Source organism: Mauremys mutica, chromosome 2 (genome assembly GCF_020497125.1).
Source record: "Mauremys mutica isolate MM-2020 ecotype Southern chromosome 2, ASM2049712v1, whole genome shotgun sequence".
Taxonomy (NCBI): domain Eukaryota; kingdom Metazoa; phylum Chordata; order Testudines; family Geoemydidae; genus Mauremys; species Mauremys mutica.
In genome coordinates, this window is record NC_059073.1 from 6459615 (window position 1) to 6477550 (window position 17936).

At 47.4% G+C, this 17936-nt stretch overlaps 1 protein-coding gene across 8 annotated transcripts in view; it reads right to left on the reverse strand.

Annotated features, from left to right (window-relative positions):
- The window catches only part of ARHGAP39 (Rho GTPase activating protein 39), a 377904-nt gene that overhangs the window by 244340 nt on the left and 115628 nt on the right, over window positions 1-17936 (reverse strand). For 7 of the 8 annotated variants that reach the window (XM_045004343.1, XM_045004344.1, XM_045004342.1 and 4 more), the window contains exon 2: window positions 8379-8813. In XM_045004343.1, the coding sequence (XP_044860278.1) occupies window positions 8379-8813 (435 nt within the window). Of the gene's footprint in view, window positions 1-8378; window positions 8814-12647; window positions 12669-17936 lie in introns of those variants that run through there. The other variant, XM_045004347.1, reaches the window with a different exon arrangement.

Sequence of the window (17936 nt, forward strand, 5' to 3'; positions counted from 1 at the left end):
TTAAGGTTTAAGGTCCATTCTGGTATCAGCCAAAAGACACGAGTTAAGATATGGTTACAATTTGATGGGCATAAGGTAGAGAAAAAAGGCCCATCAAGTTACTAAGGTTCTGAAACCACAACAAAAGGCAGAACACACTGAGCTCTGAGCAGCTAGAGGAGCTCAGCAGCACAGATGCCTGGACTGGCTCTGCCCTTCATAGCCACTATCAGTGCAATCAAAAATCAATTTTTAATTTGCACAGCTCTCTTGTTCTTTAAGTTTATCTTCTCCAGGACCCAAAGCATCAGCCACTTCTAGAGATGAGATCTCTGCCACTGGAGGCTTTCCCATGAAAGAGCCTTGACCACAGTCACCCGTCCTTCCTCATTTGTGCTCCGCTACAGAATCACAGAAATCAGAGCTGGAACAGGTCCATTAGGTCATCCAGCCTACCACTCCGCCAGCTCAGGATGGGTCCCTGCAGGCTATTTCCGAGGGCTTTACCCTTCAGAATTGTTTCACTTGTTTCCAAAATAACAACCTGTCTCTGCTTCAGACTTGACTGCAATATTGCTCTAAACTCCAGTGCCACGGTCCCCTGCTGGTTCCCAGCAATCATTTGTCAGGAAGCGCTAGCTTTCCAAAGCAAAAGGAAACCACTCTCCCCTACCCATCCCTTAGAGTTTAACCTGCAGGACCCACTATTCCAAGCAGAGAGCCTCTGGCTACGGCAGTAAATACTGCATGCGGCCAGCATAGCCAACACCTGAAGAGAACCTCTTACAGGCATGAGGACTGGATCACTCTTGAATCTCTTTTGCTTTCAAGTGCTGGTTTTCACAGCCATTGAAGTGGTGCCAAATATATTAACTGTTTCACTGCTGCTTCTCTACTTCCCAATGTGTGCACCACAGCAGTGTGTATCTGGCCTCGCATTCCATCCAAATCCCACTCACATACCAGGTACAATCAGCAGCATTTTTCTGAGGAGCCTGGCGCCTTAGGCAGCAGCAAAGCCGTTCAAATTAAAGTTACAATGTAAATAAGGTGCATGTGCCAGCCAGAGGCTGCCGTGCTGTGGAGATACTGATGAAAAACGTGCATCGGTAAGAGCTAGTAGAGCAACGCCCCCCTCCTGACGGCACCTCAGTGCTCTGGGACTTTTCAGAGGGGTAGCTCTTGACTGAGAGTAGACCTGCCCCCCTGAAGTGCTAACAGTAGGCCCCACTAACCCCTGGGCACCTCTGACTCAGTCCTCAAGTAACTGACTCAACCCTAGTTTCATAAGGTATTGCTGGCAGAGCAATGAGCTGCACGGTGCATGTGAGCGTCAGCAGTACAGTGCAGAGCACCTTTTGTGGGCAACCAGCAAAGCACCTCTCTCCTGGGGGGTTCAGGATTTGTATCTAGCTATATTTTAATTTTCGGGCCATACTGCTGCAGCCAGGTATAATTTCATATAAGAGGGTGGTGCATACAGGGAATGTGTTTCCACTGAAACCGGAAGGCACTTGAGTCCAGCAGCATTAATAGAGTTAAGCCAAAGTTGGATGATGTGGATTTCTGCGTGGTACTTTTCACGCTTGCCACCTTTAGGAAGCAACAGGGCATCTGAAGATAAAGTGGTAGCAGGGCTTCCCCCCTCCCACCACACGCACACTGTACTTACCCCAATAGTCAGGACACATCTGCTTGGGTGGGTTAGGGGTGGGCAAACTTTTTGGCCTGAGGGCCACATTGGGGTTGCAAAACTGTATGGAGGGCCGGGTAAGGGAAGGCTGTGCCTCCCCAAACAGCCTGGCCCCCGCCCTCTATCGGACCCCTCCCACTTCCCACCCCGACTGCCCCCCTCAGAACCTCCGACCTATCCAACAGCCCCCTCCCCGCTCCTTGTCCCCTAACTGCCCCCTCCCAGGACCTCCCCACCCCTAACTGTCCCCGGGACCACACCCCCTATCCAACTCCCTGCTCCCAGTCCCCTGAGTGCTTTGACCCCATCCACACCCCCACTGCCTGACAGGCCCCCTCCGGGACTCCCATGCTTATCCAACCCCCGGCCCCCAACCGGCCCCCCAGAACCTCCGCCCCGTCCAACCGCTCCCTGTCCCCTGACTGACCCCCGGCCCCCTTACCATGCCGCTCAGAGCAGCATGTCTGGTAGCCGCGCCGCTTGGCCAGAGCCAGACATGCCACCACGCTGCTCGGCAGGAGCATGCAACTCCGCCGCCCAGAGCACTGCCCGCCCGGCGCGTATCTTGGAGTTAACTAGAGTTGGGTGAAGTTTTTCAGACAAATAGTTTATTTGCCAGAAGAAAAAAAAAAAAGCTGTTTCAGTCGACCCAAAGCTATTGCAAATTTAACATAGATTTGTCAGATTCGAGCGGGAAATCAGGCTAGGTTTGCAAGGCTGGAGGAGGTGGTGGTCCCTTAACTTTCAGACCAGTGGTTCGAGCACTTACCTGGGATGTAGGAGATCCAGGTTCAACTCCCTGCAGAGTGCCCTGGCCACCAGGCTGTAGAGTTAGTATTTACAAGAAATAGAACAGCTTCCACAGGAAAAAACGAAACATCTCCAAGTTCCAGAATAACCTATCGCCAGGTGGTTAGGGCACTAGGGGGAGGCCAGGGTTCAAATCCCTATGTCAGAGCAGGGTTTTGAATTGGTGAGTACCCTAATCACTGGGCTAAAAAGTTAAGGGGGGGCAGCACCTTCTCCTCCTTCTGTCTTGAGAATCCAGTGCCTGGCCACAGGAAATTTCAGCTCAAACAACATGTTCCATCTGATCTGAAATGGACTTTTTCAATTCACCAACATTTTTCAGATTCAGTTTGACTCAAATACATTGTAACCACCTGACAACCAAAAAAAATAAAAAAATAAATCAGGTATTGGCCCATTTCTAGAGCTAACTTCCCCCTCTCAGATGCAGGGGGAGTTTCCCCTTCTCAGACCTACTGTCTCTGCAGATTCAGACAGAAATGGCTGCAGCAGTTACACTCTGGTCATATTTGCAAGCTCTTCTTCAGTCACAAGGGCTGGAAACAGCTTTTATAAAAAACAGCTGCTGACATCCTGCCGTAATCACTTGACTCCAGGAGATGGGGCCCTAGCCATGGTCCTACAGGACCAATGCTTCAATCCAGCGCTGGGCAGGAGCTCTCCTCTGGCACACGAACACAGGCTAGAGAGACACAGTTGCCATCAAACCTTTTCCAGGTACAGAGGGCAGATATTATGCTTCAGCTCATGTACTGTTTCCACTGCTGTGAAACCCCACCTTCATCACAGTTCACACAGGGGACTCTACAAGGATGAATCTGGAGCTGGTGCCTTTATTTCTACTTGTAACTTAGGACCTACTGTACATTTGCCAATGCTTATAGAATGAGGACTCACTTTCTGAATGTACATGAGCCATGACTGAATTGTGGAGAAAGGGGAGGAGGGAGATTGCATGGGGCACTGGAGAGAAAGTTCCCAAGAAGCCACCCTATGTTTGATTGTTCTCTCTCAGCCGGGTGCTGGCTCTTGCTAGAGAGCGTTACCCATTTTCCAGCATTACAGGGTAACGCTCTTTCACTTCCAGCCCCAGTTTCATTCACTTCACCCTCCTGAGCCTTTGCACCCTGCAGCACAGCAACCTGGCATTTGAAGCAGTGGGAGCTTTTAATGATCTGCAATGTCACAATTAGTGTCTGCAGAACAACACACCAGTAAAGACAGGCACTAAACAAGAGTGGGTATTACCGCTGAAAGGAAAATGGATCTCTCTTTTCTTTCAGGAAGCCGCTGAGCATGCACATGCTGCTGCTGCCTGCAGAAAAACACAGGACCATCTGCACAGAAAATTAAAGCCTCCCATTCCAGTTCTAGTTAACGCCTCACACTTCTGCCGGGAGAAGGCCCAAACTTCAGTTTTCTGAGACAAGCTTGGCAGCAGCTGTACCTAACTGGCACGAAAACGAACAAACCACAGTTTAATATACAGGTGCACCCCACAGAAGTAACAGATTCCAAGAGGCAAAGCTTCCATCTTGAGCAGAGAGGCTACTGCATATGCACTGGTGCATACTGTATTGGGAGCCATAGTCTCTGGCAGCTGCACCTCCATATTAGTGGTGAGGGCTGCTGCAATTTTCTTAGTGTAATAATAAATAAATAAATATCACCACCATATAGCTCTTATATAGCACTTTGTAAAGCACTTTCAGCTCCACTAATGCAAAGGGCAGTACGTATTGAAATGAGAGGTCAGATTGACTCTCTGAAGCCCAAGAACGATGTGGAAGAGAGCCAGTAGGAAACTTTAGAAGATTTGTTCATTAAAGAGAAAGGATGATTCGCTGGTTAAGATAGCCTAGGACTTGTGAGACCCGAGTTCCAGTCTCTGTTTTGCCACAGACTTCCTGTGTGATCTTGGACAAATCACTTAGCCTCTATGCCTCAGTTCCCCATCTGTACAGTGAGGAAAGTATCATAGAAATATAGGACTGAAAGGACCTCGATAGGTCATCTACCCAGTCCCCAGCTCTGAGGCAGGACTAAGTATTATCTAGACCCTCCCTGACAGGTGTTTATCTAACCTGTTCTTAAAAACCAACAATGATGGAGATTCCACAACCTCCTCAAGTAATTTGTTCCAGTGTTTAACCACCCTGACAGTTAGGAAGTTTTTCCTAATGACTAACCTAAATCTCACTTACTTCAGTTTAAACCCATTATTTCTTATTCTGTCATCCAGGGATAATAGCACTGCCCTACATCACATCTTGAATAGTGGTCGCCCCATCTCAAAAAAAGATACATAGAATTGGAAAAGGTACAGAAAAGGACAACAAAAGTGATGAGGGGTATGGAACAGCTTCCATATGAGGAGAGATTAATAAGACTGGGACTTTTCAACTTTGAAAAGAGATGACTAAGGGGGATATGATAGAGGTTTATAAAACCATGACTGGTGTGGAGAAAGTAAATATGGAAGTGTTATTTACTCCTTCTCATAACACAAGAACTAAGCATCACCAAGTGAAATTAATAGGCATCAGGTTTCAAACAAACAAAAGGAAGTATTTCTTCACACAACGCACAGTGAACCTGTGGAACTCCTTGCCAGAGGATGTTGTGAAGGCCAAGACTATAACAGGGTTCAAAAAAGAACTAGATAAGTTCATGGAGGATAGGTCCATCAATGGCTATTAGCCAGGATAGGCAGGAATGCAAAACCATGCTCTGAAGCATCCCTAGCCCTGTTTGCCAGAAGCAGGGAATGGGCGACAGACGGGATGGATCACTTGATGACTGTCTGTTCCGTTCATTCCCTCTGAAGCACCTGGCTCTGGCCATTGTCAGAAGACTGGGCTAGATGGACCATTGGTTTGACCCACTATGGCCGTTCTTATGTTGTTATGAGGGTAAATTAATTACAAGATTGGGGATGCCCAGATATTATGTTAATAGGGCCAGATAAGTACCTAAGGGATCAATTTATCTTTCTTAAGGTCCAACAACCCTGCTGAAGGTCTGGTTGAGGCTATAGCAGGGTTATGCCTTGCTAGCACTGACACAAGTTATTCACATTTACCGCAGTACTGGTTGCAATTTAAGGTGGTGATCTTGGTCTACAAGCCTTACCCTGTTCCAATTTTGGCTAGTTTAGCCACTGCCATTCCCTGTTCCCAATGGGGTGTTAGCACTAAGCGTCCATGGATTCAGGCGCTGGGGATCTGGAGGCAGAGCACTCACCTCTGGAAATCACTTCCCCTATTAGCCTGAGAAAAACCAAATGTAGTGAGTGACCTTCGGGGCATGGAACAGTTATTTATTCTGGTAGCACCCTCAGTATGCTGAGTGCTGTCTCCACAGCTAGGGCAGGGCTTATCTAAGATGACAAATGACACCCAAAGGCTGGAGGAGAGGAATGCAATCAAAAATATGTATGAATTTTATATACATTTTAAAATGAAACATCCAGCAACTATACCAACTTCCCCTCCACCTATTCAGCATTAGTTGGTCAGTTCCTTGTAGGCATCACAGAAGTGTATCTTGAGAATGAACTGGAAGGAGGTGAAGGTAGTGGCCTTCTGAATCAGTTCACGGAAGGCATTCCATGTGCAGGGAAGCATAAAGAAAGCCTGATGCGGACATGCAGGAAGACCCAGTTGGTATCACTGGCATAGCAGAGGGATAGCGGGGTTCAAGAAGAAAGGAGGATAAATCAGATGGCTCAGAGTTGCTAGGGCCTTGAAGGAGAAGACGAGACGTTTGACGCTAATGGGGCAGACAAGAGCAATCAGTAGAGGGATTCAAAGACGGGGTAAGACACTCTGCATGATGGACAAGCCGGAATATGAAGTTGGCTGCTGTATTTTGAATAGACAGTAGAGGGCATCAGGGAGGCGGACGGGTGGGGAAGTTACAATAAAGCAACACAGGAAACAGCCACAACCTAAATGAGAGTTTCCCTGAGGCTACATCTACACTTGGAGCTAGGGGTGAGATTCCCAGCTCGCGTAGACACACTCCCCCTAGCTCTCATTGAGCTAGTGCACTAAGAATAGGAGTGTAGCTGCAGTCACACGGGAAGCAGCAAGCAGCAGCATGGACTAGCCGCCCCAGGTTGTGCACTCATAGGATCTAGGCAGGTTTTCAACTTGGTTGACTAGCCCAGGCCACCACTCATGACTACACTACTATTTTTAGAGCACTAGCTTGAAGAGAGCTGGCATGAGTATATTTACAGAAGCTGAGAATCACCCTCAAGAGTAGACTTGGCCGGAGAGAGGGAAACTGCATCTTTAGAACAGAAGCTCTTCAAGGCAGATACTGCCTCCATTGTGTTTGTGTGGCATTCAGCAAACGGGGCAGAGATCCCAACGAAAGCCTTTGGACTACCAGACTATGGACACTTACTAACAGTAGTAATGGCTGGAACGAGTAGCTGCTACTATGGAAACTCTGAATGAATATCACATCCAGAGGTTTACAATGGGATCATTTCTAGGAATAAACTCCCATTTATATCCTCTGTAGCTAGTAAGTAATAAATAAATAAAAGGAAAGCGCAGTGGTGCCACATGCACTGTAAGAGGACTAATGCAGCACACTGTACAGGTAACCCAGCACTACTATACTCAGTACTTCCATGGTGCATTCCACCAGAGGATCTCCAAGGGTTTTTACAAAGCTCAGGTCTCTCTCCATTCTACAAATGGAGAAACCGACAGGGTAAGTGATTTCCCCGCGGTACCACACCAATTCAGTGGCACAGCCAGGAAGGTCTAACACCCAGCCCTGGGTCTAACCACTAGGCCATGCCATGGCACTTATGTAGACTGGGAGAAAGTAAAACCCTAGTTACAAGCACAGATTTCTCTGCCAATTATCTGCAAATGGCAAGAGTGCAATTTCAGGCAGACCTGTGGCTGGAGAGTTTATTTGCATTTCAATAATATACATTTTAAAGGGGAAAAATAGGTACATAGGCATCGAAACTAAATCAACAACAGTACAGAACAGGGGTGCAAAGAAGGTGGTGCAATGCAGCTGCCGGACCGGAGAGCACAGTTTATTTGTGCCTACATACCAGGAGACTTGACTTTGTATTTTTATTCAACTTGAAAATCCCCTTTTTAAAAGAGAAAGTCATCCCTGCTGGAAAACCCCCGAGTCAGCACAAACAGATCAGCCCGGCAGACTGTATTCCCGATGAGGTACAGAAAAGGGATAAAAGTCACTTGCCTTGGAAATTGGTCTGGTGGAGAGAGTCTGTTCCATTTTGTGAAATATGGTGCATTTCTAAGTTTAGAAAATTGCTTTTCCTAAGTGTTTTTAGGAGACAGCACTAAGTTACACCTGCGGGTTGGCACAGAGGTATCCCTGCAGTCAGAGGCAGTGACACCCCTTCCTCCTATACATAATTGCTTTATGAATGAATGACATTGCCCTCTTGCACATGGCCCAGTAATACTTTAGCTAGAAAAGCTATCCTCTAGTACAGCTGTCCCCAAATCCTCCCTTAAGCGGGCACGGAGGAACATTCGGGGTGGGGCAGGGCACAGGCCAGCCCCCACAGGGGATCAGGGAGGGAGCACGCACCACCCCGCCCCTGACCCTGCTCCCAGCCCAGGCTGGTGTGGACACATTCTATTACTGGTAAGGGGGGCAGGGAGGATGCGAGAGGAAGTTTGGGCACCGCAGCTCTAGCTCAAGCTGCACGCGGCCAGAGCCTGCTGCCCACCACCCAGAGCTCTAGTCCCAGTTCATCCAGGGAAGGGGTGGGTTACACAGGATCTGTCGCTTGCAGCACAAATTCATTATAGCTTCCCCCTAGCTGAAGGTATTTCGCTACCCATCAGTCTACGTCACATGCTGCGTAGAGACAGCTCTGCTTTACCTTTCTGGTTCTTCTTTCACTACAGCGAACTGGGCTGACTGACGGTTTGACCTCGTCTGATCCTGCACCTTCTCGCTGCCCTCCAGCTCCTGCTCCAGGGAGGAGCTGGTGCTGCCCTCCCTGCTGACATTGCTGCTCCGCCCAGGGCTGTTCTCTGTGGAGGCCCTCGGTGACTCGGTGTTCTGTTTCAGGGTCTGCAGCTTGGCCAGCGGGATAATGTCACAGTTCTGCGGCCGGTGCCATACGGTCCGCTGGGTGGTGGCATTGTAGTAGTAGAACCGTGAGGTGTTCGGGTCAAACAGTTCCCACCACTGGTTCTCGTTGGTGCGCTTTATGCGGACGCCAGCGGGCGGATCCCACACGCACTCCCCTGTGATGAGGTTGGCGTACATGCGCTCCCGCGTTCGAGGCTCTATGATTTCCACCCATTCCAGCCTGAGGGAGAACAAAGAGGGACAATTAAAAAGCTGTTGCAGTTGCCCAGAACCAGCTAGGAAGGCAGGGTGGAGAGCAACGGCTGCTTGGGAGGGGATGTGAGTCAGGTTTTCCCAAGCCCTGGCTTGCACTATTCCCTATACAAAGCTATGGATTCCAGTGACTCTCCCTTAAACGCATCCCTTCTGAAAGGCCTTTGCCCCGTTCCCAGCTCACAGCACAGAGGCGAGCGAGCTAATCTGATAACCATCTAAAAGGCATTTTTTTTAAATCCAAGCACTGAGCAGATGTGCTACCTTTTAACACTGACACACCACCCTACTACCCTCATTAGTACATTGTCTATTCAGATTCAAAACTCCCAGGGCAGAGACTGGGCTGAGAAATGCTTAGCATGCTGTTGGCACTCTCAAATAATAAAGAAATACAGAGGAATAAAAAGGTGATGCTAAGAGAGAGCAACAAAGTCCAGCAACCACCACATATAATATGGAAATGGAACCACTTTCTAGAAATACAGAACCACTGCAACTAGTGACTGCAGTCCTGAGCACCAGATTTGGCCCCATTTATCTATTTCCAGGGGAATCTTAGAAGCCCTTTTTGCAGGATTGTTGCAGAGTTTCAGACAATACTGAGCATAACTGGTGTTTGTGAGAAGGAGGTTAGTACTCATGAAAATTGAGAGCTAAACATTGGGAGGGGCTGAGATGCTGCTGCTAAGAGCTGTAGCAAGCTTCTCTGCATACAACTATGCCAATGAATCTCGATGCTCACCTTCAGCACCTTTTACCTCTCCATTACTAAGCCCCCCAAAAGCCAGCTGCTGCCCTCACTCCCCACCAGAGCTTCCCCTACTATTACAGTCCTGGGCGCCAGCAAAGCTCTGCCAGCAGCCATCTCTTTATCTCGACTTCCAGCACCCATTGCTATGCTTGCTCTGAGTCTCCTGAGCACAAGCCTCTGAGGTCTCTCACCTCCCACCTTCTACACAGGAGTTCTCACAATACATTTTTGGGTGGCCTCAGAGTGCGGCCACCAACTCTTGCTGGTGGCCACTCTGACAATTTTTCCTAAAACACGTAACCAACCGTAGGGAAAACAAACTACAATGATTTGGAGATAAATAAATACATATGCACATATATACATGTGGGGGGGGGGGGTTTGCAGACTCAGTAATAAACATAATGTGCAGCTGTTTATTCTTTACTGGACCTAAACAGAACAGAAACACAAATAAGTTGCTTTGCATGTCCCCACCCCCCTTTTTAAAGGCTTTCTAGCTAGTAAGTCTGCTACTGTGAAAAGGGATATTTGTTAATATCACTTTTCACAGCAGACTTACTCAGCCCCAGCAAGCTGGGGGACAAATTAAGTCCTGGATGGGGAGGGAGGGAGCCAGGGGCGATGGGGGGCTGAGGAGGCAGCAGAGGATGGGACGACGTTCAGGGAGTGAGCCCATGGCCGAATCCTCAGGGCCAGAGCCCGAAGCCCTGCATCTCAGGGATGGAGCCCACTACCACACGGCCAGAGCCTGCTGCCCACCACCCAGGGATGAAACCCAAAGCCTGAGTCCCACCAGGAAGGTGAGGAACTCACACTGGCCACCAAGGTGGCAGGGCCCAGACCCTGCTGGCGGCACTGGGGGATGGGCCACTGCTTTGCTCCCCCCATCACCACCCAGGAGGCTCTGCCTGCAAGAAAAGCCCCTGGTGGCTGCATGCGGCAACAGTGGCCACATTTGAGAAACGGATCTGCATGATGATACCAGCACATGCTGCTGGCCACCTGCCATGTTTCCTGATTCACCACTCTCCTGGACGTGCCTCAGTGGCTAGCATCAGCTACAAGGGCACTTCAGCTCAGCAGCACTGACACAGACCCAGGTGCAAAAGGAAACTGACTGCCACTGCACAAATCCTGCTTCGGGTCATCCTGCAGCAGACTCCAGGTGTCAAGAACTGGATGCAGAAAAGGAACTAACCTACCACAGCAGGGGAATTGTGTATACACGGACGGGATTAGCATGCTTCCCTCTGCTGTAGCTCTTTAGAGTACGTCTACACTGCAGTCGGGAGCGAACCTCCCTGCCCAGACAGAGACTCACGCTAGCAAGGCTCAACCTAGCATAGTCAAAATAGAAGTGTGGATGCTGCAGCTGGCTCAAGCCACTCCAGCTGCAGGGTAGACATGCCCACCATGTGTCAAGTACTATCCTGACTGTGCAGAGACCGACCAAAACACAGTAGAAAAGAAAAAAGCTTGAGCAGAAAATGGCCTATTTATGCCCCATACCATTTCTCCGTCCCCCTCCCTGCCAAAACCCCCCCAAACATTTGGACACCCAAGTTTCCAGGTGAGCTACCATTGTTTGTACCCTGCTGAGCTACCAAACAGGAACACAGTTTCGCCTTGCTCACTGGAGAAGCTCCCTTGCTGATGTAGGAGAAAGGAAGGTTTAAAAGTCGTATTCGTGGAGAGAGGATCATTCCTCCCAGCCAAGTCAGCAACACTCCAAGGAGCCACATACTTGTCACTCTGTCCAGGACAGGACTTTTCCCCAGATTCCATCTAGCCTCTGAAGTGGGATCTAGAGAAACTGACAGGCCTCTGAAGATCACTTCTGCAGATACATGGGAGCAAATTCAGACCCTCTATAATTTCAACCCCAATCTTGAAGTTGCTACCAGACTAGGCCAGGAGCGCCTGGGCAATGCACACAGATTGCCATGCCAGGGGCACAAGAGGGAACGGGCATGCGTCAGAATGCTAGGCACTGCAGCCCGGACCCCTCTACAGAGGAGCTGAAGGAATGTGAACTCCACACATTTTGCGGGGGGGGTTGGGGCACAAACATCACACACTCTTCTCAGCCTAGAAGAGGAAGCCTGTATTTGGCCAATTAGAAACAGGAGACCACCAGAAAAAATAGCTCCAGCTGTGACCTAGGACAGGATTGGAATCCCTGTCTGCTGAGAGGAAACGCCAGAGCACACCAAGACCACCAGACCCACAGCTACACTGGAGCACTTCGCTGCCTCGTGGCATTCTGAGGATTAGCAGGCTCATAATGCTGGGAAATAGCCCTCCCTCTTTACATCGTTATTTCCCCTGCCTTTGGAGAAAGGGTTAAGACTTTACAGCTCTCCTGCTTTCTCCTCAGCCTTTTAATTTACCAGAGCTATTAATCAACGTGCACAACTCAATATATTAGCCCTTCGTGAAACAACGGATCAATGGCCAAGGTACATTCACCTCAGCCACTTGCTTTAACACAATTGACCATAAGCGGGAGGCGAAAGGGAAAACAATCCATCCAAATAATAAAGATCTGAGAACAGCAAGCATTGCACGATTACGTCCACCAGGCCTAGAGTCAAACAAATCCGGGAGGCCACCGGCCCTGAGGGGCTGCACGGACCCGCTTTTCACAATAATGATCTCAGCCTCCTACAAAGCATGCACTGGCTTTGGTTTTGAATCTCTGAAGAGTTGAGAGCATCTACAAAGGGGGAAAAAGCTTTTCACCACCACATTTTCACTAACAGCAGCATGCTGAGCTTAGTACCTTTTATGCTGAAATAAAGAGCCACCGTGACCACAAGCACAAGAGCCAGTCACTTCGGACCCAGTTGTAATACCCAACATTCCTCCAGCCCCATCTGAAAGGGACTGACTGGCACTAGCAGTTCAGCCTGGGCAGTCCCAGTATATCAGTCGTATATGCATTTCACAGGGGAAACTGAGGCACAGACAGCCGAAGTGACTTGACTTGCCCACAGTCACACCAGGTCAGTGACAGATCTGGGATGAGAACCCAGAAGCCCCTACCTCCCAGTCCTATGCTTTAGCCACACATCATCCTTTCACAGGTGGAGCTGTCATGGCGCCCATCACCTTGGAACCTTCGGTGCTGTAGAATAATCTGGAACCTCTTTCTCCTCCCATTCCAGCCCCTGTTGCTGATTTTACAGCGCTTGCAATGAACACTGCTGGTGAATTCAGACAGGCTAGGCTACTGTGTTCTTACTTCACACATTAAAAAAAGCAGAGAGCTTTGTAATCGCTGCAGGGTGCAATGAGACAACAGCAAAGACAGTATAATCATTAGGCAGCACTTCAAAATGTTGCTGGTGCTCTACAAGGTGCCACATGAGAATGAAGGTGTGGTAATGCACACCAAAGTGCATTTTACTGGCATAGAGAAGGGATGCCAATGATACCACGTGTTGTCTGCTTCAGTTCATGGAAGGAGCTGGGGCTACTCATTTTCTGGACAGATGGCACGGTCATGCAGTACAGGTGGTGTTTTCCAAAGCTCACAGTTATAATACTGAGAATAAAAGACCTATATGTTCCCATGTGGGGGTAGGGAGAAATCCCTCCCTCCTCCTCTGCACACTCCCCCACCCCCACAACACATACATACAACAACTGTGACCATTTCTCTGAGACATGAATCTTCTTGCTGCTGCCTAAGCTGTTATGACCTCCAGATTAACTCATTACCATGTACTCTGCACAGGGCTACCTTTCAAGGTCACACACAGGCGACAGCTGGTGCAAAGTGTGGCTGTCCACTTGCTTGGGAGCATGAGATGAATGGAGCATGAAAATCCCAGCTCTCAACTGCACTTGATTCCCATCTGCTCCCAGGTGCAGCGTAAAGATGTTGACACTGATCTACGAGGCCCTATACACTTCGGATCTTAGCTACCTGAAAGGGTAGCTTTTCCCCATCTACTGCCACAACAGATGACCTCAACTAGGGTGCCCGAGTTAGCAGTCCCTGCACTGGACTATCTAAGGACTGGAGAGGCAGGATGTTCACGGGGGAAGGCCTCTGACTCTGGAAGTAGCTCTGTTGGTCTGCACAGCACAGTGTAAGCCCCATCTATCCTCTCAGGCTTCTGTCTGGAGAGGTGACAAAGAGCAAAGTCACACCCTATAGAACCACTGAAGTCAGCAAGTCCTCTTGTTAAACTGGAACTGCTCTACTCAACCCAAAACAAACAGCAGAAACATCAATCCTGCATCCCATGCAGCATGCTCCCTCCAGAAATTTGGCCCTGCCAGACAACAGATGCCCTGGAAGATCTTAGAAAATGTTAATCAGCACCTGTGCCTCTGAACATGCTCCTCACAACTATTGAAAGTCAAGAGCATCTGCAAACTCTACCAGGAGTCAACTTCTCCTTTCCAAAGGGAAATTCAACACCCAGCATAACACATGCAACAGTCCAGCAAATGCTAAGCCATTTCTTGATGTTATCAGTGGCCTAGCATCCAATCCACTCTATACACTTCATATTTCTCAGCAAGCTAATTAAAAAGCCAGCAGAGCTATGTCCAATTCCACCTCTTCTCTGGCAACATCCTTGATCTCTCCCCTCACCAAACTACAGGACAAAATATCCAATCTTGCATTTTAAAATGGTCAGTGATCGAGAATCCATTACGACCCTTGGTAAATTGTTCCCATGGTTAATTACACTCATTGTTAAAAATTATGGCTTATTTAGACTAATTGCAACACTTGGTGAAAACACATCAGAATCAACTCTATTCCAAGACACAATTTAAAGACTTCTTAATGGATTTAATACTTCCTTGAAAAAGATTGTATCCAAGCTACACAGATAGACGAAGGAACAAGCTTCAGTCAGATGGCATTTGAAATGCGCACACTCTCTCTCCAAAAAGAATACAGGATTAAAAATACAAGAGGCTGAAAGAATGCTAAAGCCCACTATGCCCTGTTGCTGTAGAAACTCTGCAGTGGGCGTACTTTAGAGCTCTGAAAGGGTACCCTGCCTTTCAGGCTCTCAGTTCCACCTTTGAAGTTATTTGAATCAAATATCCTGCCAGTTTTAATTGTCCTGGCACTGGTTACTGTGTGTTCAATGCAGATGCAGTGACATGTCTCCCTGGAAACAAATTATTTTGTTACACAACCATAACAGAAAGTCAGGAAACATCACCACTCATGGTTACCTATGGCAATAAATGGAGCCTTTTTCCACACACACAGTAATTAGGGATCAATTTCCCCCCAACACTTGGGTGCATGAGGAGGATTGTATAAAATTATAAGAGAGTCACTCTTGTAAACACACCACTGCTCTGTACTGGATGGAATCAGAACTGCCCAGCTGTTTCATAGGCCCTGTACAGCTAATTTTCAGCTCCTGTGGCAGAGGCCAGCACTTCCAGAGCAGCCGTTTTGTCCCCACTGCTACTGTTATGTCCCAAGTAGCTGTGGCATGCAACATAGTGACAACTGTGAAGCTGTGTGAGAACCTGTACAGGTTTGTTAAACTATAATGAAGGATTAGGTTAGTGTTTGAGATTGCTAGAGAAATCCAGGTAAAAATTGTGATGGATCAATATTAACTGTCTAAGAAACACCACCATTACTCCTTTAAGAGATGAGAGGAGGTAGCTCTGAGCTTTTAGTTTCTGTGCCTAATGTAAGTCTCAAACTCTGCCTTCCAGCTGATTCACAATTGCCTGGTACCGGAACAGCTCCATCAAGGAGACCTAGCAAGTCAGCATTGCTACACTACAGCGAGCTCATTATTCAATAGCTGTTAGCCAGGATGGTGTCCCTGGCCTCTGTCTGCCAGAGGCTAGGAGTGGGCAGCAGAGGATGGCTGACTTGATAACCTGTTCTGTTCATTCCCTCTGGGGCACCTGGCATTGGCCGCTGTCAGAAGACAGGATACTGGACTAGATGGACCTTTGGTCCGAACCAGTCTGGCTGTTCTTATCTAGTCAGATGGCTAGCAATAATTCAAACCTCGCACATCTTCTGATGAACAGCCTTGAACAATTTCAGGAAAGTCAGTAGTTGTCTGGACAAGTTACCTGGACAGATAATTGTACCACCCATAGATACCTGTTACAGTGGAGCACAAGAGTTACAGTTTGGGGAAATTTTCGATATCCCTTGCGACACTGCAGTGATTATGAAATACACTAATTCCGATCACTAGGAGCTTGTACTTGAGTGTATTTTACAGAGAATTGGTTTGGGATTTATTGGTAAACAAGGGTTAGAGGGGAAAATAGTGAGGCGGGCATCTCTCAAAGCAAAACAGGGTCAAAAGTTGTCATTGATTCAAGGTTCTGTTTCGAATGAAGTGTTTCGCAGCAGAGGCCTGTAACACACACAGTACAAGCACACAGAAGAGGGAGTTCTTTTAACAGGGTCTGCTTACAAGTGTAATTTTCCTCTTGGTCTGCAAGCAGATTGCTCAGTGTGGTATGCTACAGAACACACTTTAGCCTGCATACCAAACAGTTCACTCGTCACAAGTTAATACCCTTCTAAAGAGGGAATGCTTCGGTGCTTTAATCAGTATGGCTGCTGCCAGAGAGGTCCAGAGTGTCACTCTGGCTGCACTGAAATTCACCCTGGCCACCCCACACTGCACAGACAGGGGTGATGGGCTGTGTCAAATGGTGTTGTGATCTGGTGTGCTCCACCCACAACCTGACTCTTGGCAGCACCAACTCATGGGCTGTGTGGATAACAAAGAGGGGAGACTGCCCAACCAAGAGAGACCCGAGTCCCTGCAGGAGAAGTGGAGGATTAGCAGGGAACACAATGAAGTCCCCGCTGGGGAGGCTGGGACCAGAAGTTTCTCTCCATCCCTCCCCCAAGAAATATCTGAACGAATGCCACTGCAGCACTGCTTCTGCAACTTGATGACATCATTGACTTCAGCATCACTGGTGAAATGGAGTTCGCAGAAGCACTGCCAAGGATTAGACTTAATTCTTTCCTTGTAATAATTTAAATGGGATACTGAAGTGCTATTGTCATCCAAGGTACTAACAGCCTATCCTGTTAAACAGCAGATTGTTAAAACAACATATTCCTGGACAGCCGTCAGCTAACCTTAATGAACAGAGAAATACTGGGATTTAATTTGAATTTAACATTCTTAATGTTAATTAATTTGCCTGTTTCAAGACCACTCCCTGAGTAGCTTTTTTTAAATTTATTTATTATTAAAGTGACTGTGATAAAATACTTTCTTTAGCTTTACAGGGCTTAAGATAACCTAAACCGTTAATAAATTGGCAGAGGTAAATTATCCATGATAAACCAAACAAACAATTCAGTCCTTAAACAAGAATCCTTTGCACATCTCGGATACAGTAAAACATGACTTTCCTGGATTTGGGGAATAGTACACTTTGGTCTTACCTTACCTAGAGACGTGTTCCACACGGGGGTAGACTCACAGCCAAAAGGTGTCATCTCTATCGTCAGCTCTCCAGAGAGACAAAGATTGTAACTGAAGTAAACACTGTTCACTGCTTATGTTCCGTTGTTTATTTTTCTCTTTTCCTTTCTTTAATCGGTCAGCTAATTGTGATAATTTTTTCTTCTTGTAATTGTGGTGTCCTCTGAGGTATGGCAAGAATCCCACCCCAACTAAAACAATGTGCTTGAATTACCACTAAGAGAAGTAAGATTTGACCCATCTGTTTGTGTTTCTCTAATGTTTTTTAAAGTAGTTTTTGGTATAAAATTACTTGGCTCCCTACACTCCTTTCTACCCCACACTTGGAAATTACAGGTGCCATCATTAAATACTACTTCTTCAGCTAATTAATCAATCATCTAATCATGGAGCACTGAATGGTGGGACCAGTGGTCAGCATGGGCCATGGCTTCATAATTAAATAAAAGAGTAGCTGCAAGCCATACTTTAGGAAATTAACACCACCCTAAAGATTACAAGATCTACCATCATTTTACAATATTGCCAAGCAACACTGCTTCAACTATATTTTCATTTCTTTCGGAATTTAAAGATCTGTGTTGATTTGATTCTTTGTTAAACATTCAGGCTCCAAGCAGGACAATTTGGTTTATTATACACATTTCAGAGTGCACGTGTTATTCTACTGCAATGTTTTGAATAAAACATTTGTTTTAGCTTCAAGACAAATTGTAGTTCCTAGGCATGTCAGACCCTAGAAAGCTCAAGCTGCTGAATACATGAGCAGAATTGACACAGAATTGCTGAACATCAGCAGTAAAACACTATCCTCTACCCACCGTGAAAAGCTACCAGAATAATAGCCAAGAACTCCCAAAATAAA